We start from the raw sequence: 25,723 nt of genomic DNA, 5'->3' as shown, positions 1-25,723 counted from the left end.
GATGGGAATGCAGCAACTGAGATTGCTCGTTTAGCCCGGCTTTCAGAGATTAAATATGGACTTGTCTTTCATTTCATTTTATTTTATTTTATTTTATTTTATTTTATATTTCCTTTTACTGAAACCCTAAAGAATTGTATGAGTACTATTGTACTATATTGTCTGTTCCCCTCTCAATGAGAGAAAGCACGTTATCAGTGTGTTGATCAGGAGTTTTGAGAAGAACATTGGGGCCTTGTTTGTGAGTGGAAGGGGTAAAGAGCCTCAAAACGGGGACTGGTCTTTTTAGTGGCCAGCATGTCCGTGATGAGGTGAAGAGACAATTGTGACCCTAACGGGAAACATGCGTCACCACTTGACCTTCCGTAGTGACCTCACTTGTAGACCAGACGTGGCGGTATGGGACCCCCACATATGGTCTAAAAGGGGGGAATGAAGGGTCAAGGGTCAAGCCAAACATCACTTGTCTCTTCATCAGACACATATCCTTCAAGAATGATTTTATGTTCAATATTAAAATAAGAATGAATGATAATCAAGTTATAACAGTGTCCTACATTTGATAAATCAGTTCTCTATATTCAAGGAGTGATTTTGAATATTGTAGTGTTTTAGTTGCTCTGTGCTTTTGAATCCAGCTCTGATGTCTGTGTCAAGATGTGCTGACAGGAAAATGTCCTTGGTGTTTGAAGTGAGAAGAGCTCAGCATGTGTTAACTGTGTCTTCCTAAAGCGACCCCCGGGGTCATCTATGTTACAGCTATGTGACTCTTTTGGGGACTCAAAATGTAACAGAAATGTACCTCTCTGATATACTTTTCTTTCTTTATAGAATAGAATAAAGTCACTTCTGTACTAAATGTAGTATCAGCATGTTTTGCAGATTCAGCTTTGTTGATAGTTAGTTAAGATGTCCCGACCTTGATGGAAACTGTTTTTCTGGGAAACTTTGTGTGTGCGTCTCATGATTCTGTGCAGATCCAGTATTAGAGATGGTCCTTTCTGCAAACGATTCCAGACTTTGAGGCGTCTTTTCTGTGACCTCCGAGGTCATTGAGGATTAATCTGGGCCTGGGCGACACGGAGTCTACGCATTTTTAGTGATATATGCTCCTATCTGTCTACGTGTGGAAAGTTGCTTACATTGCATGTTGTTAGAACCAATCAGAATCATTCCACATGACAGTAATGACGTGTCTAGACCTTGAAAACAGTATAACTGTTCAGAAAATTGTATGTACGTTAGACGGAGGCGGGGAGACTGTTAGAGGGAGCGCGGCCTACGAACTCCTCTTGAGCTGGCTTCTGCTGATGAAACTGCAAACTATTCTTCAGTAAATTTTCTTTAATTAATCTGACTCCTGACTCCTGGTCTTAATTTTTCACTACTGGTCCTGGGTCCTAAGCTGTTACCCCAACAATAGTTACCATAAAACTAATAATGATTGATTTAGCCTTTTATTGTTTTCTTGGAGTAATTCCATAAGAGAGAGTCTCTTTGGCTTTTCAAATTCTAAATCAGCTTTATATTCACTGGAGATCAGAAAGAGAATCATGATGTAGCTTAGAATGCTAAAACATATTTATTGACTAAATATAAAGTTATGTGGTTAGTTAAAGGCATATTTTCCTTTAACCATACACGGCGAATGGGTTAGGCAGCAATGACAGTTTGTGCTCTTAAAGGTGCAGTGTGTAAAGTTTAGCGGCATCTAGTGGTGAGGTTGCGAATTGCAACCGCTCACCCCTCCCTTTCAAAGCACGTAGAGAAGCTACAGTGGCTGACACTGGACAAAGCTGTCGTTGTCTGAGACTAGCTAGCGCTCTGTAGAGCAGTTTGTCTATTTAGGGCTACTGTAGAAACATCATGGCGGCGCAAAATGGCGACTTCACTGTAAGGAGACCCACGGTAGCCTGACATCGTCATACTCAGATTCTAGTCAGAATTTGAGTCTAATACTGCTCCATTGGGCTGTGACTATGTGGCGTGTTTCAACTGCACGCAGGCTGGAAGAAGTAGAAAAAGGTGACTGTAAACAATCTTTGCTGGTGTTGTAAAAAATGTAATGATACACGGGGTACTTACCAACACGATCATCATTTTTGAGAGAAATAGTAAAGGTGAATGCATATACGAACAAGTTCTCCGTTTACGATTAGAACGGATTCAACCCAAGCGCTCTTTGGTGACTTGGATGATGACGTTACTGTTGATTATCTGTCCATCATTGTATAAAGCCCGCCCTGACAATTTGATTGGTTCGAACTGCTCTGGTTCGAGCATAGTTGCTCCACAACGGATCAAGTCCAGACCGAACTTCCTGACCTCAAATGTTTTGGGCGGGGCTAAGTTCGTCTGGCATTCAGGCTAGACCCACGGTGTATGTAGAGAAAAAGGCTCATTCTAAGGTAATAAAAACATAACGGTTCATTATGTAAGGTCTTTATACACCACTAAAAACATAGTTATGTATATTATATTGGATTTCTGTCAATAGATCCTCATATATATTACACACTGCATCTTTAATGATTACAATATAAGGATAATATCAGTTTTGTTTGTCAATCCAAAGTTGGATCTGAATTCTTCGCAGAATAACTTTCCAAGCAAAATAATCAAGTAGTATTGTAATATTTATTACATTCCATTTTACATTTAGACATAAGCAGACATTTTTATCCAAAGTGACTTGCATTCCTTTACCTTGCATTTAAGGTATATTTTAATCAATTTTATTGAACCCATGACTTAGTGTTGCTATTGCCATGCTCTACTGTTTTGTTAGGAGGGCCGTAATATTACAATATGTTATAGTTGTAAAACTTTCCTTTATTTCTATTTATTTTCATACCCTTATCCTACCCTTTGGTTTTTCTTCTTGAATAGTCTAGTATAAATAGTGAGTAATTCTCACTATGAATCTGTGTGTTAAACCCTGTTGGTGTTTATTGGAGCGACTGGACCAAAAATATTTTAAGGTTTGCTGGCACATGGGCCATTGAAAGTGCCTTGTTTTGTTCATGCTTCTCTAGGTTTTCTATAGATAATGATGATTAGCAACTGCTGTTCTGCTTAATTAAATATGACATTTCACTTAGCCCTGAGTACATTTTTAATGCATTAGAAGACCTCAACTAGACAATGGAGCTCTGATTCGACTGAGGTTATGTAATTTGCTCTGACACATTCTGATCTCTGCCACTTTAAGCCCTTAAGGAAATAAACAGTGGTAAATATAAAGCTTAATATGTGACAATCCAATATTGAAGAATATTTCGCATTAGACATTCAGACCTGGAGCAAAGCTGCAGTGCTATTGAAGAGGGTAGCCGAGTGTGTGCCGTGTATGTCAATGTGGGAAAGAGCTGGGGTAATGATGATTAGATGTTTGCCTGTTAGGCAATAAAGATATCTGAAGCATGCTCCTGTGAGAGTCACCTTGCAACTCTTTGATAAGACCTGTCGTTTGATACTGACTTGCTTGTCAGTTTGGATGTTATTATACCCTGCAAACTTTATGCTTTCAATGTTTTTTTATTTAAATAATTATTAGAAATTTAGAGGTGGCCTGGGTGTTTCATTAAAGGCATAGTTCACCTAAAAATGGAACTTAGCCCATAATTTACTCATTCATTCTTACTTATCATTCTTACATTCTTCTTTCAGACGAATACAATCGGATTTATATAAAAAAATGTCCTGGCTCTTCCAAGATTTATAATGGCAGTGAATGGCTGTTTCTGTTTTGAGAGTGCATCCATCCATCATAAAAGTGCTCCACGTGGCTCTGGGGGTCAATAAAGGCCTTCTGAAGCGAAGTGATGCGTTTTTGTAAGAAAAAAAATCCATATTTAAAACTTTACAAACTGTAATCCCTAACTTCCGCTAACTGTCGTACGCAGGTTCACGAGAGACTGGCGCTCCAGCGTATGATGCTCCGGTGAGAATATGCTAGTTCTCACGAGAACCAAGTTTTGTTTTGCTCTATCCTCTACACTTCCGTGTTCGTCATCAGAAATTACGCTATGCCAGCGTCCTATGTCATCCGTTGGATGCCAGTCTCTCGTGAACGCACATACGACAGTTAGCGGAAGTTAGAGATTATAGTTTGTAATATGGATATTTCTACACAAATGCATCGCTTCACTTCAGAAGGCCTTTATTAACCCCCTGGAGCTATGTGGATTACTGTTATGATGGATTGATGTACTTTTATGGACTTCAAAACAGAAACAGCCATTCACTGCCATTATAAAGTTTGGAAGAGCCAGAGCATTTTTAAATAGAACGCCGATTGTATTCGTCTGAAAGAAGAATGTCAAAGGATGACTTGAGGGTGAGTAAATCATCATTTTCATTTTTGGGTGAACTATCCCTTTAACATTTCAGAATTGTGTTATGCAACATTTGGTTTGGGGCTACGTACTGTACGCTGTTAGTTAAAATCACAAATAGTGTTTGACCACTATAATCTTTTCATTGACATCCAGTAAACAACAAGCAAGCGAGTCGAAGAAAGAGAGCACATTAACTGATTATTGTTTTACAAAACTATAGCTTAATATTCCACATTAATACATCTGTATTTCTCTGAACTATATGAAAGGAAGAAGTGTAAAGAAATTGCTTTTTGAGTCATAACATTCAGTACTAGTCCAAGCGGCAGTGATCTGGGAGAGTGACTTCTTGCTGCTCAGCCCAATCATGTGCTCAAATAGAAACCCAGATTCTCAACATCTCTTTGAAGGCTGGGTTCACTGGGAAATATATGAAGAATATCCATATTGAAGTTGATCTTGCAAGGTCACGGTCTTTGAAATGCATGTATATTTATTTTTGTGCATCAATTGGGAAAATTTGACCTACAAAAATGTTCCTTTTCATCTGTGAAAAGAAAAAATGTTTTTGGAAGACTTGCTACACACCCTTTAACTTCGGCCTTGATGCCAACTTTGTCACTCAGAAGTGATTTTAGTTCAAGATCTGAGTGCTTTAATTCTTTAAAGGGGTCATACATATTTAACTTATTATTTGTGTCAGACAGCCATATTTTCATATTTTCAGCCAGTTTTTAATGGCCATTTCCACCTTTTCTCTGAAGTAAACGGCTTGCTTTTTTACTGCTGCCCCTTTGGGAAATGTCCCCATTGCATGTGAAATTAATTACATCATGATTAGCTTTCTCCGCCATTGGTCACCATTGATCTTTTTTTTGTTTTTTTGTTTATTGCTTGTGTCAGTTATATGTTTGCTTGCACCATCCTTTAATAACAGGCAGCCTTTGTGAATACTATATTACTTTGTGACTGCTTTACAAAATCAGTGCTGAAATGTGCCACACAAACTCTTTATATGTATTTTTAACAACGTCCCTGAGCTTTTCAGTCTGATTTAAATATTAAATTTTATTTTTATTTTTTATTTTATTTAATTATGTATGGTGTCACAAAATGAACACATTTTTTTGTAAATGCTGTTTTTGGACTTAGGAGGAAATATCAGTAGGTTACATTAATGTTTTCATTGAACATCAAGCTTTATTATGTATAAAAGATCAAAGACCAATTTATTACTCATGATATGGCCCCTTTAGAGTCCTGCTGTGCGATGATGTGGCATGCTTGTATTACCAAGCTTCTTAAATCTTCCCCTGTCGTATCACATTTCCATCTTGTTTAACGTATTCATTCATGCATGTAAATATGTGATTATCTGCGCATTTTTCTGCATCTAAATTTATTGTAAACTGAATTACGTGACCTTATGAATATGCATAACTACTGGCCATCTCAGCATTCTGTAGCCCTTTGCAATGTTTCTTCCTCAAGGACCTTTTTTATTTATGCCAAACATTCTGTTCAGCATGACAGAATGATGGCAAATAATTATGAAAACACCTCTCTGGGTTTGTGCAGGTGGAAGGTGCAGCGTATGTTGGCTCCTTCATGTGGAAGTCCCGTAGCCTTGGCCTGTGGAATCGTCCTCGCGGGGAAAATATGCTGGATAGTGGCGCTCCGTTCTATGATACATACCGTACTTCTGACGGAAAGTACATGGCAGTGGGGGCGATTGAGCCTCAGTTCTATGAACAGCTTATTCTGGGTTAGTGTATTATATTTCCTTTCAGTATGGTCCTGTACGGTCATTTTCTGAATATGAATGTTCCCATGCTCTGAAATGCGGCGGGAATGCATGCTGTTTAAATCAGAATAGGTGAGGTCATTTTAGTATTTTTGTTAATTGAAAATAAAAAATGAAAAAAAATGAGTGTTAACCCATTTAAGCCTGCAGGCAGCTAAAGTTGCTGAAGGATTTAGCATTCTTTTTTTAATTTGGAAATATCTTTTAGGCCACCCTAGATGTCTTTAAAAGCGACTGGCATATTTATAGACAACCTTAGGAAGAGCTTTTTGCTTTCCTGGATATTGTGCCATATGGTGTTTAATTCATGCTGCCTGATATGCACCTGGCAACTTCAGTGGAATATGGTCAAAAAACGATCTTTCTGTGCACACACTTAAAAACACACTTAATTTGCTAAAGAATTGCATGTTCATAGTAAAAAAAATTTGTGTAAATAGATCTAATTTTCCCCATGCATTAGTTTAGCATTTTTGTTCGTTATTTCTACTTATTATTTTAATAATTATTTTTATTTTATTAATTATTATTTATATTTTATTTCTTATACTTTTCAATTGTATTTATTCTCTTTTCATGTAATGTTTGTATTATTTTTACCTTATTTTAACATTGCTTTTTCTTTTTCTTTTCAATTATTTTTGCATTTTATGTCTTTCACATACAGTATATGTACACAGTGTACATCTATATCTATAGCTGCTTTTCACCTGAAATAAACCTGTAACCTGAAGGATTTCTGAGTACAACTGACATGTTTAACCACAAGATTCCCAGGGTCACATTGGTCTGGCTACATGGTTGTCAGTTTTGCAAAGGCATGCAAAGATTAGGAAGATGCCACAGGGTGCTTTATTAGTATGTGCTCAGGGATTCACTCCACACACTGACGACCCAAGTGCAAATGCAGCATACTCAATCTTGCTTTGAAACCATAATGACTCTATTGATATTTATGTTTGACCCTCAAAATAAGAACATTTCTTTATAAGTCACCTGCTTTGGCCAGTGTTGTGTTTAAAGGATTCTGGATTCATAGTCCTTCATGATGTCTTTGATCCCTGTCCTCTAAACTCCTTTATTGATTACTTTCCTATCTCCTTTTTATCTACTTAATTCTCTTACGCTACAGGTTTGGGCTTGGACGATGCTGACCTGCCCTCACAAATGAGTGCATCTGATTGGCCGCAGCTCAGGCAGACATTCACCCAGGTGTTTGCCACCAAAACGCAAGCTGAGTGGGGTCGGATCTTCGATGGGACAGATGCCTGTGTCACCCCTGTGCTGTCACTGGATGAGGTACTCTCTCACCCCCACAATCAGGCAAGGGGATCGTTCTACAAGGACTCTCAGGGGGAAATTAGCCCCCGACCTGCACCCGTTCTGTCCCGCTCCCCTGCGGAGGCCTGTCGTTCCCGTGACCCCTTTATCGGAGAGCACACTCGCACTGTGCTGATGGAGTACGGGTTTGAGCAAGCACAAATAGAACAGCTCCTGTCTGGCGGTATCATAGAGTGTAATGAAGCTAAAGCGCGCCTATAAACCGAAGAGTCTGACTGGAGAATCATTAAACTTTGTGGCCAGTGATGCAGCGTGGGAATCTGAGCACTTGAACTCCATTTCTGTCTCATTGAGTGAGTAGGCTTTTCAGATCAAAATGACCCTCTCCCTTGTGAGTCTCTGGGTGCTTCAGTCAAGGTGGACTAAGTGATTCTGGGCTTTTAAATTGACATGTCCAACACATTCTACTCTCATTTGTAATTGCTGCAGGGAAAGTCAAGTGGGATTTAATTAAAGTCTATTGCAATTATACTGTAATAACCTCAACATCCCTCTTTTTGTCAGCAAGGGCACCAGTAATATGTTGACTTATTTTGAATTGTTTTGAATTATTAACTGAAGTATTGGTGAGGGTATTTTAATTGTAGTTGATTAAAATGTACCACTTTTCGTTGTGAATTGAAATCCTTGACTAATAAGTGCCTTTAGCAAGAATAGCTGAGTGTGTCGTAGATTGATTAACTGTCTAAAATATTTGCCTTTGAATTTTCCTTTATCAAAATGTTAGGCAGAGCTGATGACCTAAGATAATGCTTTTTGGATAAAACCAATTAATGACTCTGTTTAAGATAAAAATATCTGTTGTCATAATATCGCTACTTGTATAAAAATGTACTAATTAATGGGATATACGATTTTTTAAATATTTTTGTTCACCAAGGCTGCATTTATTTTATGCAGTAAAAACAGTAATATTGTGAACTATTATTGCAATTTAAAATAGCTGTATTCTATTTTAATACATTTTACAATGTAGTTTATTCCTGTGATGACAAAGCTGAATTTTCAGCATCATTACGTCAATCTTCAGTGTCACATGATCCTTCAGAAACCATTCTAATATGCTGATTTGCTGCTCAAGAAACATTTCTGATTCTTATCAATTCTGAAAACAGTTGTGCTGCTTAATTTTTTTTGTGGAAACCATAATATATATTTTTTTTTATAGAAAACTCTAAACAACAGCATTTATTTGAAATGGCAATTATAAAATACTTTACTCTAACTTTTGATCCATTTAATGCATTCTTGCTGAATAAAAGTATTAATTTCTTTTTTCTTTTCTTTTTTAAATCTTACTGACCCCAAATTTCTGAATGGTGGTGTATTTTCAAAATCAGAACAGAGATCTTACAGATTAAGGATTTCTTAATTTCTTATGCTTGAAGATTGATGAAATCATAATCAATGTGTTAAACAATTATTAAATCTTTAAAACTGTATCTGGCTTTAAGCGAAGCTTATTGTCTTGATAACATTCTGCATCAGATTTTGAGGCAAATCCTATTAGTAAACCAGAGGAATGAGTTGCATTAAAATATGTCCTAACTACTCTAGCCTGAAATTTTCTTTCATTCACATAGAGATATGTGTGGAATGTGGCATTTTAATGCATGTGGCACCATCTGACCGGTTGCTTGTGATCCACAGCTCGACCTCCATAGATTAAGTCAGAGCAAGAGAGAGAGAGAGAGAGAGAGAGAGGATGATGTTCCGTGAGAAGCTCACATGATTGTTGAACAGACTCCGTGAATGTCTCATGACAGATTTAAGTGAACCAAAGCAACAGAGGTTAGTCCTGTGAATGGAAAGGGAAGATTGCGTAGGGTGGTTTGACTGACTCGTTGACTATAAATACGTTGCCTTCTTTTTCCAACCCCATTGAAGCCTTTTGCAGAGGAATCACATGGTATGTCACTTGATATACCTAATGGGCTAGCCCAGCATGCAATACCACAAAAAAAAAAGTTTTCATAACTTTCATATTTCCACAAACACTCTAATGTTCCCTTTATCTAATAGCCATTTGGTGTTATGTTAGCTATGTTTTGTTTGCACTATCTTGCACTTAACTTCTAACCTCTTGTAACCCAGGAGGAGAAGAACATCTACAGCTCATAATCTTTGTCACGTGCTTACAACCGACTCCACAAGTGGCCTTTGGCAACAAAGACAGGGAAAAAAAGCAAGGCTTACTTCTTTCACCCCAACAAGACCACCACCTCCTTTTCTTTTCAGCTCAGATCACATTGTGAATACTAGTCTTGAGCTTTATCGCTCAGCTATGCGGTTGGAATTAAGAGTTTGAACACCGAGAACCATGACTCTCCTAACCGAGGACCAGCCTTGCAGGTTCTCTGCACCGGACAGCCCGCTCGCATCCATGGAGCACTACCCGGTGGACTCGGGACAGAAAGAGGACTATTTGGACAGCATGGAACCAGCTGTGTTTGGAGCGGTGGAGCCTCCGAAGCGATCAAGAGGAAGGCTTCTCATGCACGGCATGGTCATGTTTGGAAGGGAATTCTGCTACGCTGTTGAGGCGGCGTTTGTCACGCCGGTGTTGCTGAGCGTTGGACTCCCCAAACGCCTGTACAGCCTGGTGTGGCTCATCAGCCCTATTTTGGGTTTTGTCCTACAGCCTGTCATCGGCTCGGCAAGCGACTACTGTAGGTCCCCATGGGGCCGAAGGCGACCGTACATACTTTTACTGGGGATTATGATGTTAGTGGGCCTGACTTTATTTCTAAATGGAGATGCGGTCACATCAGGTAGGTGTAGCTGAAGTAAACGTGATGGATCTGTCTAGATTATGCTATTTGTGTCTAGGCTGGTAGTTACAATTTGCTTTAAAATTAGACAAAGTGGCAATGTAATTAAGTAGTTTTCCCTTGACCGCTGAATATGTTGGAATTTAAAAAGATAATGGGAGCAGATATAGGTACTGCAAATGATTACAAAATGAAATGACCAAAGAAAATGTGACTCAAAATTAGACAGGATAATAACACAGCTGGACATTGCATGGAAATTTTGTACAGTGTTAGGGGAGTCTGTTTTTGCCTATTTCTATTTACCATATTTCCTATTAAATACTACAAATCTAGAGTTCTAATAATTTGTAGTAAAGGGCACTTGTTTATTTTACCAAGCACACACACATTTAAAATGCTAAAGAAACCTCATTACTGCAATTAAGTGTCTTTTCGCCCTATTAAAATTCAAACAGATTCACATTTTATTTATTTAGTCTATGCATTAATTTATGCACTGCAAAAGGCTAAAAGATTGGAAAACATAACGGGAAAAAGCTGTATTTTTTATTTTTTTAATCGTCATTTTTTTACTAATGCGTTTACTCACTTTTGCCTCCTGAGATATGTTTTCAAAATGTATAAGAAGCTGTATTCAATAGTATTCAATGAGCATTTAATGAAACTGAGCATGATGTTGTTTCTCTCCTCCAGCTGTACTAGAGGATAGAGATGTTAAAAGGACATGGGCCATCGTGGTGGTTATGTTTGGAGTGGTGATGTTTGACTTTGCAGCGGACTTCATTGACGGACCCATTAAAGCCTATTTGTTTGATGTGTGTTCTCATCGGGATAAGGAGCGAGGTCTTCATTATCATGCCTTACTCACAGGTAAAGAGTAACAATTGATGATTTGCTTGGCCTTGCTTCGTATAATAAAAATATTATATCTTATTAAAGTTTATTGATGGGTGCATTGAATTTGCAATAATTGTTTTGCACAACAAGACAAAGACTTGTTTTAGAGCTAAATTTAACAGCAGAAATTCTAGCTTTTAAACAAAAGGAAAATATTTTTCTCATTAAAAGCTAGTTGTCAAATGACCTACTCTTCTGTCGATGCGGAGATGTTCTGAAGCTATATAAATCGTGATATTATGCCAGTTTGACATATGTACTGTAGCACTTTTAATGAACTAATTTTGCTGTTGTGAAGGACTACAGCGTTTATTTGTCCACTTTCATTTGTGTCTTTCCTTGGTTTCATGGTTGTTTTCACAGTAGATTGTAGAAATATAATTCATAACATGGATTGCTTTTTACACTCCGATGACTAGATGTCATCCACTGCAATGGAATTCATACATTTTTAAGTCTGTGCATACATACATTTCCAAGTATGGCCACTGTGCATCTGATACATATTTTTGCTTTATGCCAGTTTGACCCTGTCAGTTCTTCAAGAAAAACATGTTATTTTCTTGACAAGTGAAGACGTGCATGCTTTTCTGCAATTACCGCTGCAGGAGCTGGTACATTACAGATGGTTGTGCTATAAGAAGTTAATTGACAGCATTTGTTTCAAACCATTTTTGAAAGCCGGTCCTTGTGTGAAATTAGGCTGGTTGGCGCTATGGCAACGGTTTCCTCTTTCACCATCTTTAACATAGTCTGCTGGGTGCTTTGGTGCCATATTACTGATGTAACTTAACATTCTGCTCTCTATGGCAGCAGTAAAGCCTTCTGGGGAGGTTGGTTGTGTTATCAACACCCGTTTTCATGTGTCTTCTAAACTCAGTAAAATCATTGTTGTTTACTGGTTGAAATCTTGATATCTTTGGAGGAATTTGATTCTGTGCGTTTCATCACTGTCACGCATGAACTTGAAAAGGAAAAAGCCGTCTTGGATAACAGTACAAATCTCTTTAGGAAAAAAAGGAAAACCACGTATTAGTCAGGCTACTAGAGATGTGTGCTTTCAGTCTTGTGTGGAGAACCTCTACAAGACAAAGGAAATCTGTGTATTTTCACTTACTGATTTTTAGGAAGTGGTTTACACTGAATAATGAACCAAACAAAGTTAAGATATTTAATTACCCTGGTGCTCTATTTTATGTGTTCAAACTAAAACCATCACAGAAAAATAGCACCCCGAAACTAGATCAAATGCTTGTAAGAACGTCATGAGGTCTGTTATCCAATTATAGTAAAGCTTGGTTGTGTCGGTCAGGCACCAAGGGATCTGTGTGCACTCCGGGTATCCTAATCCAAACAGGCCTAGTCATGTGCTGAGATCATGGGTCGGAGCTGAGCGCTTCAGAGCCACATGACTGGATCGCCTCTCTGGGGCTAAGGGCTGTTTGTGTGTACTTGTGCATAACCCTGCTTATTGGGTGTTTTTTTTTTTTTTTTGGTCTGCTTTTACCGTTTTTTTTATTTTATTTTTTAGACAAAATAACACAAAATATGTCCTGCAATGTAACAGTTTTTTGGCAGCAAACCCACCAGATGGGTTTGGTGCAAACAGATAAAAGTACCCCATGCCCACAGTTAAATATACCGCTGGATCTTTAATGTTGTGGGCTTATTTATTTTTTTGCTGGAGGTCCTGGACATCTTGTTCAGATACATGGTAACATGGATTCTAGCAAATACCAACAGGTAAAAAATAAACCTGACTGCCTCTGCTAGAAATCTTATAATGGGCCATGGTTGTATCTTCCATCAGGACAATGATCCAAAACAAACTTCAAAATCGACACACAAATGTGTCATTGAGCGCAAAATTAAGCTTCTGCCATGAACATCCCAGTCCCCTAACCTGAACCCTAGAAAATGAGTTGGCAGAATCTGGTCTCTGATCTCTTGTCAGGTGTTCTCCAAACTCATTAGGCATTCTAAAAGAAGACTTGGAGATGTTCTCTTGGGAAAAGGAAGTTGAAAAAAGAATTTAATAAAAGGGTACCAATAATAATGTCCATCGTTTTTTGGAGAAAAACATTTATTTCATAAAGAGATTGTCCCCACAGTTTCAATTCTTTTACTTCAATGAAAGGATAGATTTTTGTGAATTTTTGGAATAAAAGAAAACTAAAGTATTAACAATGCAGTTTTTTTTATTTATATATTTACCAAAGGGACCAATAATTCTGACCACAACTGTAGGTGCTACTACCAGCCCCACCAGAAAAACCCAAATGTGCCATTGTTTTTAACACACGTGAGCCGTGCAATTAGCAAATCTGGCTTTTTTTTTAGCAACATTGTCAGTTTTGCTGTTGATTTGGCGACATGCCGCCAAAGCTTTCAGCTACTTTTCAGTTGCTCAGAAAATGTTGTAATTTTTTTTTTTTCAAAGCAATCTGCTGTGCTTCCTTGCAGGTCTAGGTGGAGCCTGTGGATACCTGATTGGAGCAATGGACTGGGGTCACTCTGCGCTTGGATTTGCACTGGGTTCAGAGTACCAAGTTATCTATTTTTTCTCATCTCTAACCTGGGGCATTTTTCTCACCATGCACCTTTTCAGCATCCCAGAGAAACCATTGATTAAAGATCACAGTTCAGACTCTTGTCCAAGCGCCTCACTGCTAGTGGAAGGCCCACATCATAATGGCTACGGAGCAGTATGCAAAGAACTGCCCCCTCTGCCTGAAATAAGGCAGCGCTCGTTCTCTGCCCTGAGTGAAGCCAATGCAGTCACGCCCAGTGCCAAGCAGCCTAACAGTGAGGTTGGTCATTTGTGTTGCTTTGAATTCTTTTCATGTGGCTTTTATTCTTGGCTTCAGTCTGCACCCAATTTTCCCTCACATTTTAATGACTTGTTTCAGACCTTGGAGCAACAGCCTGAGTGAGCTGTAATCAGGCTGGATATTGCTCATGCCCCTCACAGAAACAATTCGCCGTTTATTTAGTCGATAATGAAAATCAGCACATGCTTTTTTAGTTTATTAAAAATACAACAAATGATGGCATATTAAGAGGTCTTTGTTGTGATGTGATGACGTAATGATTACTCATTATGGCCATATTGTGTGTGATTTTTGATTGTGAAGTTCAAAGATTCCCCAGTGTAAAGAATGTACATGCTTCTCAAAGTTCTCACTATATTTTATTAGTTCATTAAGTATTAAACCAGTCTCGGGTTTGCCATTTAAAATAGTTACATAATATGGCAGGTATTTTAGACATCTGAGTCTCATTATACGGTGAGGTCCAAAATCGAATCACTAATAAAAATAAAAGATTAGTCTTCTCTTTTGCATTAGTAAAAAAATGTCAGCCCAATTTGACCATTCCATTTAATATTATTGTTAAGAACTACTATTATAATGATTATTATTTAATAAATTAAGTACAATAATGATAATATTTATAGTTTGTCCTCCTTTTGCTTTAATGACAGAAGCGCTCAAGCTTATAAAACCATATTCTGATGATTTGAGAATAATCCATATCGTTTTGCAATGGTAAGAAGAATATTTGATTGTCAGTATGACATCACATGATCATATGAACAGAATCATAAATTATTGCTTAATTTATGTAATAACATTTGTCTGTTTACTTTTTTTTTTTTATCCGTTAAAATTTATTTATGGATTGTAAACGTTATTTATGGATAGTAAACCACATATTTTTATTTTGGTCTCTTTTGGATCACAGAGTACATTTTGGATGATCAATAGAGTATCTCAGATCCTGTTTCAGATCATCATTAGAATGCTCCTTCTAAAAAATTGGGCATGCTCTTTGTAAGACCTCTGCACGTGGAATTGCAATTTGTCATGCTAGTGAGTCACACCAAGTGATGATTTAATGCAGCTCATTTTTAGATCCGTAAAATGCTTTCCCAAATTTGTACTATGCACTTTACCTCCAGAATTTATGCTTTAATGGTATATAATCTGTAATCAGCATATAGGGTCAAAAAATATTTACACTGTGTTGTAGTTTTATACTCATAACAGCAAAGTACATTTCTTTTTTTCTCTTTACTTTACTTTTAAAACACCTCCAAGGCCCCAGAAAACACCTCAGACCCCAGAGGGTTAATGTTCATATCAAATTGTTAATGGCACTAAGGTAAAAGGAACTGCAAATCAGTCTAGACCCCGACTCAGCCAGTGTCTCGCAATCATTGACCTGAAACAAACCTCACATAATCTGCCATCTGTCTCTAATAAAGAGTTCTATTCCACCAAACGCTGCTTTTGGACAAAATGTTCAGAACATATAGTACTTGTTAATATACAGAAGTGATGGGAGACTTATTTCACTGGCTGAAGGATATAACGCTGGCTTAATTAGACTGATAAAGGTCAAGGATAAAACGCAGAGAGGTGTAAATACCTCAGGGAAATTGTATTGAAATTATGGAAGACCTCAGTTGCATTTCATGCATGAGTGTATTTTAACACAAAACAGGCTAAAGGAAGAAGCAAATCGAGAAATGTGGGGGTGTGCATAGCCTATATATTAATAATAATAATAATAATAATAATAATAATAATAATAATTTATTCCATGCATGTGAATAGTGATCAGTTGCTAATTTAGCTCATTTTAGGCCTTCAGTTTTCCTATAAATTACAATACCTTTAACAAATCAACAACTCTGTTCCTAACAGGAATCATTCCCGACCAATATATTTTTTTTCCATAAGCAATTGAATTTTAGTCTTTTTTTACACAGACCTCATGAGATATCACATTAATGTGCAACCCTTTGGTTATGGAAACCTTTATTACCTTCTTAATAATGTCTTGCATCAATAACATTGTCTTGGGCAACAAGTCACAAACCAACAAGGGTTTCCATTTAGTCAAATAATTGGTTAAATTATCTTTTGAAGTGTGTCAATTTATTTCAGTATTAAAGTGCATTCTCATCCAAGTATATTGTGCAGAGACTATGCACCGAATCCAAGGGGTTTATTGGGCTTTTTGATGGGGTTCGGTTTCTGCCGAACCTTAGAATTTTTTTCCACCGAACCGAACCCTAGGCTACGAACGTACTACGCTGGTCGACGTAATTATGCCGCCGTTGGTTACGGGCAGGTGTTTAGGTGGACCGTTCAATTGCAGTAGGCTGAGAAAGTAAAAATGGAACTCTTGAGCAGAGAATCTTAACCAGTGGATTCGGTATTCGGCCGAACCCCAAAAATCTGGATTCGGTGCATCCCTAGCAGAGACAATACTATAAGATCTTCGTAATGCATAAGGTTGACAGGTTTCTTAAATGTTGTCTGGTAAGTGTTCATGGCTTCGAGCTTTTGAACCTTTCAGAAGACATTATTGACCTGTGTGCATAACTGTGTTTCAGGGACAGAAGAGGATGACCCTGAAATCTCTGCTGTCAGCTATGATCAGCATGCCCAGCCATTACCGCTGTCTATGTGTGAGTCATCTTTTGGGATGGACAGCCTTCCTGTGCAACATGCTCTTCTTCACTGACTTTATGGGGCAGGTGAGAGAATGAGGCTTTTTTTTGTGGAATTTGATTTTACCAGTTGTGCTTAGTTTTGCACATCCCTATCTTTTTAAAGAGAGGGATCAGAACAGCCATAAAATACATTTGCTGACACTTAGTGCAATACAGTCTAGCCTTCAAATGAAATCCCTGACCCTGCTTAATGCAGTCAAGCAGGGCCGTCTCCATGAGTCATAAGTTACATACACCCTGCAGATTCTGCAAAATATAAATAATTTAAAAATATAAATAAGAGAGATCATAAATGACATGGTGTTTTTTATTTAGCACTGCAATGAAAATGTTTTATTATAACAGATGTTTAAGATATAATATCTGCATTTACACAAATTAAGCAGTTCAAAAGTTTACATACACTTAATTGATTCTCATTACCTGGATGATCCAAGACTGTTTTTATTATTATTATTTTTTTTTTTTTTTCATGATAAATCCCATGATTGTCCTGCAGCAGTCCTGTTCTGCCCACAGTTCTGCCCACACAAAAAATCCTCCAGGTCCAGAACATTCTTTGGTTTTCCAGCATCTTCTGCATATTTAACCCTTTCCAGCAGTGACTTTATGATTTTCGAGATCCATATTTTCACACTGAGGACAACTGCGAGTGACTCGTCTCATACACCACTATTACAAATGGTGGGAAAAAAATGTACTGATGCTTCAGAAGGTAACACAATGCATTACAATTCAGGGGGTGTAAACATTTGCTCATGATGATTGCAGGGCAGAACTAAAAGTAATAAGAAAATAAAAATAGTATCTTTTAAAAATAATAAGAACAATTTCCAGTCATCCTGTTTAAAGGTTTACACCCACTGGCTCTTAATGTGTTTAAGGCTTTTGATCATCCAGGTAACAACACACACTATTAAGAACTATCAAGCATATGTAAACTTTTGAGTTGGATCTTTTGTGTGAATTCAGTTGTTATTATTATGTCTTTTGGTCTATATGTAAATACACATCATGTGACTTGAACTGAACATATATTTAACGTTCCTCTCAAATTACTTTTGGTGCGATAAACAACCCTAATATAGTTTATTTTTCTTGCCAGACAAAGACAGTAAAAACAACCTTTTAAATTATTGTATTTAGTATTAAAAAAGTAAAGTGAAAGCTTTTTTTTGTTGACAAAAATGAATCATATATCGAATCAACCAACAATACAACACTGATATTCTTGGATTGTTTGTTGTTTGATTTTGTTTGTTTTCACTTTCAATTTGAAGAGTAGCCACAAAACAGTTCAAATATTTGGGGTTGTAAGGTTTTATAATGTTTTTAAAGAAGCCTCTTGTGCTCACCAAGGCTGCATTTTTATTTGAGTAAAAATACAGTAAAAACAGTAATATTGTGAAATATTATTAACTTCTGTTATGTAATGTGTTCATGACATGTGATGGACAAAGCTGAATTTTCATCATTATCACAAGAGTCTTCAGTGTCACATGATCCTTCAGAAATCATTCTAATATGCTGATTTAATGCTCAAGAAATTTTTCCAATTATTATCAATGTTGAAATTATATTTTACTATATATTTTAATATATTTTACTTCAGGCATCTTTGAGAAATAGTATGGAAGCTTGTTTCCGTAAAGTAATTGCAACTTTTCTTTTCAATCTTACAATTCTGACTTTTTTTCCCCCTCAGAATTGCATGATGTAAAGTCACAATTGTGAGTTTATATCTCTCAATTCTGAATTTTTTTTTTTTCTCACAATTGCGGGTTTATATCTTGGAATTCTGACTTTATAACACGCAATTGCGAGATATAAAGTCAGAATTGTGAGATATAGGATAAACTCGCAAGTCTGAGAAACAAAGTCAGTCCCATTACGCAATCACGTTCTTTAAATTGTTTATATTTTATAGTTTCTGTACCATAATAAAGGCTATATCAATTAGTACTGCATTATTCATATACTTTATTATGAAAATATGGCTTTAAAAAACACAATCATATCATATTTTTTCGCAATCATGTGTGTATTGCCTTAACGTTTCATCAATCAAAACGTGTCTGTGTTTTATTCAACTACAGCGATAGCTGGATGCTTTTTATTTTCTGAAACGTCATAAATTATGGTCTATGCGATGGCACTCTCCGGCTTATTTAAGAGTGTTAAGCGCTCCATAATATTCACATCGCCTTGTTTTGGATACAAATAAAACGTCAGGGCTTGCATAGACTATCTTGTCTCTGAATTTAAACCTACATTTATTTGCATTGGCCCATGTGAACACACTTTCCCAAAAAAGTCAAAGTAAATTAAGTAAATGTCTCTAACATTCATCTTTATTTATTTACCAAGCCATTAGATTTCAATTTAGCACTCCTGGAAGGGTAGCATTTTGAACCCCACACTGAAAAAAAGATCAATGATGCTTTGAATTGTGGTTAAAAGGTAGCAGTTTCTTTTTCTTATTTTCCCCTTGCACAGCTAGCTTGATCAGTGTTAAATTGGGATAAATGAGTGAGTCTCCTTGTAGGCGGTCGAAGTGTAAGGAAAGTTGTACTGCTGACCTCAACAAAGTGGAAAAAACATTCAGGGCAATGACCAGCCATTTTTCCACTGATGCAGTGATTAGATATTCTTAACGGGCTGTATAAGAATATTATTAAATCTTCTTTGTGTAATGGCAGAAACAAAAAGCTTGATAAAATGATGAAAATGTATCAAACTTTGAGAGATGATGGTCATTAAAGGAACTAATCCATCGCCTGAATGAACGAGTTTGAAAGAAAAGTGTTTTTCAAGCCTTCTGCATGCAAAAGGCTAGTTTAAAGGGGAGAATAACACCTCTCAGTAGCCTTTACTAACCCACACAGATCCCAGCAGAGCAGAGGATGCTGTTTTCATCGACTCCCTTTTATTCGCAATGTGATGTATGAATGGAAAAAGCCTTGTGATGTGCAGGTTCACTCAAGTCGCATAATGGGAAAAGAGACACCTTCGGAGATGTCCTCTAGCTTTGTACTCAAGTGTTTTTAACCCATTTGACCAATGGCTGATGGATCAAGACGTGATGGTGTCACATGCTTTATCTTTTGTAACATCCCTGGGATCTGTGCAGATTGTATATAAGGGGAACCCATATGCTGAACACAATTCCACCTCCTATGCGACGTATGAGAGAGGGGTTGAAGTGGGCTGCTGGGGCCTGTGCATCAATGCTGTCTCCTCTGCACTCTATTCATGTGAGTAATATTAAACCATAACTCAACTGCTCATTCTTCTTGACTTTATTAGACCTGCAGTCTCCTAATGCATTCAGACAAAAGAAGACTGTTCAATTACAGTCAGATAATGCATAGCCCTACCAAGTCAGTCTGGGGTTGAAATTGGATAAAACACTTTTTCAGAGTTTTGATGAGAGAATAACGGTCCCTTTCAACACACGGCCATGTCATTCAAAAGGCCATTTCAGAGGGCTTTATCAGTCAAGACATTTTATCAGGGATATGAATGCGTCTAATCAGTTATTGTGTCTTTGCTATTCATCTCATTCCCCATTTGATCTATATTAAAGGCCATTGTTGAAACTGCTTAAATGATTTCCATATGTGTCCATCCAGATGTGCAGAGGCTGCTCCTGCCATATATTGGCCTGAAGGGATTGTACTTCCTAGGCTATTTTGTGTTTGGTTTGGGAACCGGTCTGATCGGCCTATTTCCAAACATTGTGGCCACGCTGACGCTGTGTAGTGTGTTTGGAGTCATGTCCAGCACTCTCTACACCATCCCATTCAACCTTATCTCAGAGTACCACAAGGCGGAAGAGGTCAGTTTCAGAGTGTTACATCAAGTCAACAATGAACAAACCAGCAGTTTTATAAATTCATAAACAAGAAAATATACACTCCTGGGCGAAACAAAATATTCCAAAGCAAAAATGCTAAATATTTAGAGGTCTTTTAATGGCCTTAACCATTTTAATTACAAATCACTGCTCAGGAAATTAGCAAGAATTGCACAAATGTTGTAGATGAAGTATCTTAGCACGGAATAGCCTGCCCCGACGTGCAGACAGCTTTTTACAGGAAGAAGAGTCAGTGTTTTTCCACTCAATGTTAATGGCTTCAAACAGTTCATGAGTTAAAAATGTCTCCCAGTTCGTTTGAGTTTTATTTGAGACCAAATTTTCCCTATAGGGTTCAAATCTGGACCAGATCAAAACCTGAGCCTAAAGGACTTGTTCTCCAGCCACATTTTGGTTGTCTAAAAAGGCTCCCCACACTATGACACCTCTCCTCCATGCTTCACCCTGGTAATAAATGCATATACAGTGGGGAGAACAAGTATTTGATACACTGCCGATTTTGCAGGTTTGCCCACTTACAAAGCATGTAAAAGTCTGTAATTTTTATCATAGGTACTCTTCATCTATGAGTGACGGAATCTAAAACAAAAATCCAGAAAATCACATAGTATGATTTTTAAGTAATTCATTTGCATTTTATTGCATGACATAAGTATTTGATACATCAGAAAAGCAGATCTTAATATTTGGTACAGAAACCTTTGTTTGCAATTACAGAGATCAAATGCTTCCTGTAGTTCTTGACCAGGTTTGCACGCACTGCGGCAGGGATTTTGGCCCACTCCTCCATACAGACCTTCACCAGATCCTTCAGGTTTCGGGGCTGTCACTGGGCAATCCAGACTTTCAGCTCCCTCCAAAGATTTTTTTATTGGGTTCAGGTCTGGAGACTGGCTAGGCCACTCCAGGACCTTGAGATGCTTCTTACGGAGCCACTCCTTAGTTGCCCTGGCTGTGTTTTTCGGGTCGTTGTCATGCTGGAAGACCCAGCCACGGCCCATCTTCAATGCTGAGGGAAGGAGGTTGTTGGCCAAGATCTTGCGATACATGGCCTCATCCATCCTCCCCTCAATACGGTGCAGTCGTCCTGTTCCCTTTGCAGAAAAGCATCCACAAAGAATGATGTTTCCACTTCCATGCTTCACGGTTGGGATGGTGTTCTTGGGGTTGTACTCATCCTTCTTCTTCCTCCAAACACGGCGAGTGGAGTTTAGACCAAAAAGCTCTATTTTTGTCTCATCAGACTAAATGACCTTCTCCCATTCCTCCTCTGAATCTTCCAGATGGTCATTGGCAAACTTCAGATGGGTCTGGACATGCGCTGGCTTGAGTAGGGGGACCTTGTGTGCACTGCAGTAGTGTCTTCCTAATGGTTTTCTTTGAGACTGTGGTACCAGCTCTCTTCCGGTCATGGACCAGGTCCTGCCGTGTAGTTCTGGGCTGATCCCTCACCTTCCTAATGATCATTGATGCCCCACGATGTGAGATCTTGCATGGTGCCCCAGTCTGAGGGAGATTGACCGCCATCTTGAACTTCTTCCATTTTCTAATTATAGCGCCAACAGTTGTTGCCTTCTCACCAAGCTGCTTGCCTATTGTCCTGTAGGCCATTCCAGCCTTGTGCAGGTCTACAATTCTAATCCCGGATGTCCTTACACAGCTCTCTGGTCTTGGCCATTTAAGGAGAGGTTGGGGTCTGTTTGATTGAGTGTGTGTGGACCAGTGTCTTTTATACAGGTAATGAGTTCAAACAGGTGCAGTTAATACAGGTAATGAGTGGAGAACAGGAGGGCTTCTTAAAGAAAAAGGTCTGAGAGCCAGAATTCTTACTGGTTGGTAGGTGATCAAATACTTATGTCATGCAATAAAATGCAAATTAATTATTTAAAAGTCATACATGTGATTTTCTGTATTCTGTCTCTCACATTTGAAGTGTACCTATGATAAAAATTACAGACTTTCTGCAGTGTATCAAATACTTGTTCTCCCCACTGTATAATAGTAATAAATTAATTTATTATTATATTTCTCACCAGATTTTCGAGAACATCGCTCTGTAGTATCACCACACAACTTCCCATATTCTGCCAAAAACTTAGTTCTGTCTTTTTAAGTAGTGGATTTGCTTAAATGTTGCTGATTTCCTGACCAATAATGTGTGGTTAAAGGGTTAGTTCACCCAAAAATGAAAATTCTGTCATTAATTACTCACCCTCATGTCTTTCCAAACCCGTAAAACCTTCATCTTCGGAACACGAGATATTTTTTATGAAATCCGAGAGCTTTCTGACCCCTCCATAGACCGCAACCTCATTGAAACTTTCAAGGCCCAGAAAGGTAGTAAAGACATCGTTAAAATAGTTCATGTGACTACAGTGGTTCAACCTTAATGTTATGAAGCGACAAGAATACTTTTTGTGCGCAAAAACAAAAAAATAACGACTTTATTCAACAATTTCTTCTCGTCAGTGTCAGACTCCTACGCTATTGATGTAGTAAACACATTGCAGCGCTTCCGAGTTCTACGTCAGAACGCTTCAGAAAGCTCTTAATTTGTGTTCTGTAGATGAACGAAGGTCTTATGGATTTGGAACAGCGTAATTACAGGGTGAGTAATTAATGACAGAATTTTCATTTTTGGGTGAACAAACCCTTTAAGACAATTAAAATCTTAAGGTGATGATACACAGGGCAACTTTTTGAGCAATGTTTCTGGGCAATGTTGCCGTCAACGGGCAACCAGGTTAGACACAGGGCCCATGACTGATCTAAAGTTTCCAGATAGAAATTTGTTGCCCATTCTCAATGGGAAAGTGCCCAAGCAACATTGCCCCGTATAACATCACCTTTAGTGTTTAGCCACTTTGGGCTTGGCCCTTTTTTTTCTTCTTTTTTACGTTTATTTTTTTGCCCAGGAGTATACTTTGAAAAAGAGAAAAAGAAAAGAAATGTATAATTTTATTCAGCAAAGAAAATAAAAAAATTATAATATTTGAAATAAACAAATACAAATAATGATTTCTGAAGGTTTATGTGTCACTGAAGAGTAATGGCTGCTGAAAAGCTTTGCCATCACAGGAATACATTACTGTACATTTTAATATATTTTTAATTTTTTTAATTATTTAATAATTTTGTGGTTGTTTCTTTTAAATTAAATGTCAATTATTTTTTGGTCATTTCATCTAATGTGAAGACTTGTAAAGGCCTTTCAGTAAGAGCTAGTGTAAACTCAGCCAGTCTATATTATCACAAAATAAACCTGATTTCAATCAGGAAACTTGTGTGAGAGGGTCGGTCATTAATTATCCTCGAGTGGTTTATTATGCGTTTAAAAACCATCTTACTGACTCCTTATTACATGGCTAAATACATAAAACTGTATTGACTTTATTGATATTAATAAATATCGATTCAAATATAAATTATTTTATTAGATCAAACATAAGATGAGTAGTCAATTATACAGCCTTGCCCCAGACAACAGTAGTTATTTACAAATGCTGGAATTGACCAATAAGAATCAATACACTGTTCAATAAATGTTTAATGTTGGGAAGAATTTATCAGTCGCTAACACACACCAAACTGTGTTTTGTATCTAAAAAAAATATGTGCTGTGTTTACCAAGAATTGGTAGTATTGGTGCAAGTTGTCATTTCTTAATTCAAGAGCGAGTGCTTAGTTTAAAACATTGATTTTCACTTTCCAAATCAAATATGGATTTGTTTAGCCTCTATCTAAAATCCCTGGGATGTCTAAAGCATTAATGAAGTCACAAGGAAACAGAAAATTGAATTACAAATCGAAATCCCTCCCTGGAACTCAAACTGAAATATAATCAAAATGTTGATTAAACCCTGCAAACGTGCAACTTGGATTTTGTTACTGGCACTTGAATTTGTTCACAAAGCTCGAAATGTGCTTAGAAGCATATGAACATGCATTCTTAGAACCGTCTAAAAGCAAGCAGTTCTCTCTGCAAGGCTTCCTGATCTGTAGATCCAGTGTTCTGCTCAGATCGTCAGATGATCCTCATCCTTTTTGGAATGCTGTATAGACGTTTTCTGAAATTATGTCCATGTGCAAAATTTTGTTAACGATTATAGCCGTTTTCTCATGCAAAGCCTCTCTCTTGTCATAGGAGCGAAGGAAATTGAGCAGTGATGAACCAGCTCTTGAGAGCCGTGGGACTGGCATGGACTGCGCAGCTCTTACCTGTATGGTACAGCTGGCTCAGGTCATAGTGGGAGCTGGACTCGGAGCTCTGGTCAATCTAGCAGGCAGTGTGATTGTGGTGGTGCTCTCCGCCTCAACAGTATCCCTAATTGGCTGCCTCTTTATCGCTCTCTTCATGTGATATACAGATTAAACCTCAAATAAATAATCTTTCTCTATTTCATCTGGTCCATCTCCTCAATTCTCTGAGAACGAAAGGAAACATTTTGGTACTAAGCCAGACAGTTGCAGAGCCAGAGGGGTATCCAGGGGGCCTGACCCTGGGTGCCACCCCAAAATATAGATTGCTGTTTCCATTTTACATCCTATTGAAAGAAACATGTATTTTGTCGTGCGGTGGCACATTGTTCATGTATTAACGTTGAATATTAAGAGAATATTAATGTTAGTTAATAAGTAATGGCTCTGCAGTGAGAAGCCTCTCGATAAATACACATAAAAGTATGCCAAAAATAGCGAGTATCATAGTAAACACGTTCGGCTATGTCAAATGTAAGCAATTGACATGTAAAATCGTATGCTATATATTGGATTTATTTGGTCTTAAAGTGGCCGCACCTCCTTCAGTCTGTCATTAAAGTTAATCAAAGAACAAAAGAAAAAACTCACACCCACTGATCTTAACTGAATAACTTTTGTAGTTAGTTTTAACCTGCATTAATCTATATTTAATTGATACAGTGAAGATAATGCAATGTTATTTTACGTTTGATTATTCAATTTCTGTAACTGAATTACTGTTAAAGCTCTTAATTCTGAGCACTGTTCTCACTTTATGGCTGACTGTTCACTTGTATTGCAATAATGTTTTAAATGTATGTTCTAGCCTACTTGTAGTTTTTGTTGTGGAATATCTGTTGGAATCAAGAATTGTGAAATTTCTACAATTTTGGTTGCATATTTATTAAATACAAAGTTACATCGGTC

At 37.6% G+C, this 25,723-nt stretch overlaps 2 protein-coding genes across 3 annotated transcripts in view; both read left to right on the top strand.

Moving 5' to 3' along the window:
• Positions 1-9,442, top strand: part of amacr (alpha-methylacyl-CoA racemase) — a 21,504-nt gene extending 12,062 nt beyond the window's left edge. The window contains exons 5-6 of the mRNA XM_079835433.1: positions 5,919-6,105; positions 7,277-9,442. Coding sequence (XP_079691559.1) covers positions 5,919-6,105; positions 7,277-7,686 — 597 coding nt within the window. The 3' untranslated portion in view covers positions 7,687-9,442. The remainder of the gene's footprint in view (positions 1-5,918; positions 6,106-7,276) is intronic.
• slc45a2 (solute carrier family 45 member 2) lies at positions 9,245-25,723 on the top strand. 2 transcript variants are annotated; one of them, XM_079835431.1, is made up of 8 exons: positions 9,245-9,394; positions 9,580-10,256; positions 10,953-11,129; positions 13,620-13,966; positions 16,561-16,704; positions 19,811-19,934; positions 20,313-20,518; positions 24,702-25,723. In XM_079835431.1, the coding sequence occupies exons 2-8, from the start codon at positions 9,806-9,808 to the stop codon at positions 24,915-24,917; spliced, it is 1,665 nt and encodes a 554-aa protein (XP_079691557.1). In that variant the 5' UTR covers positions 9,245-9,394; positions 9,580-9,805; the 3' UTR covers positions 24,918-25,723. The 2 variants fall into 2 exon arrangements, with proteins under 2 accessions (XP_079691557.1, XP_079691558.1); XM_079835432.1 differs by having other exon boundaries at positions 9,366-10,256.

The sequence above is a fragment of the Gobio gobio genome (genome assembly GCF_949357685.1).
Source record: "Gobio gobio genome assembly, chromosome: 14".
NCBI lineage: Eukaryota > Metazoa > Chordata > Actinopteri > Cypriniformes > Gobionidae > Gobio > Gobio gobio.
The sequence above is the reverse complement of the archived record's forward strand: the minus strand, read 5'-3'. Positions and strand labels throughout refer to the sequence as shown.

Coding starts and splice junctions, on each gene's coding strand:
- slc45a2 (XM_079835431.1), top strand. CDS start 9,806: ATGACTCTCCTAACCGAGGACCAGCCTTGCAGGTTCTCTGCACCGGAC. Junction 16,705..19,810: donor TCACTGACTTTATGGGGCAG/GTGAGAGAATGA, acceptor GGATCTGTGCAG/ATTGTATATAAGGGGAACCC. Junction 20,519..24,701: donor AGTACCACAAGGCGGAAGAG/GTCAGTTTCAGA, acceptor CTCTTGTCATAG/GAGCGAAGGAAATTGAGCAG.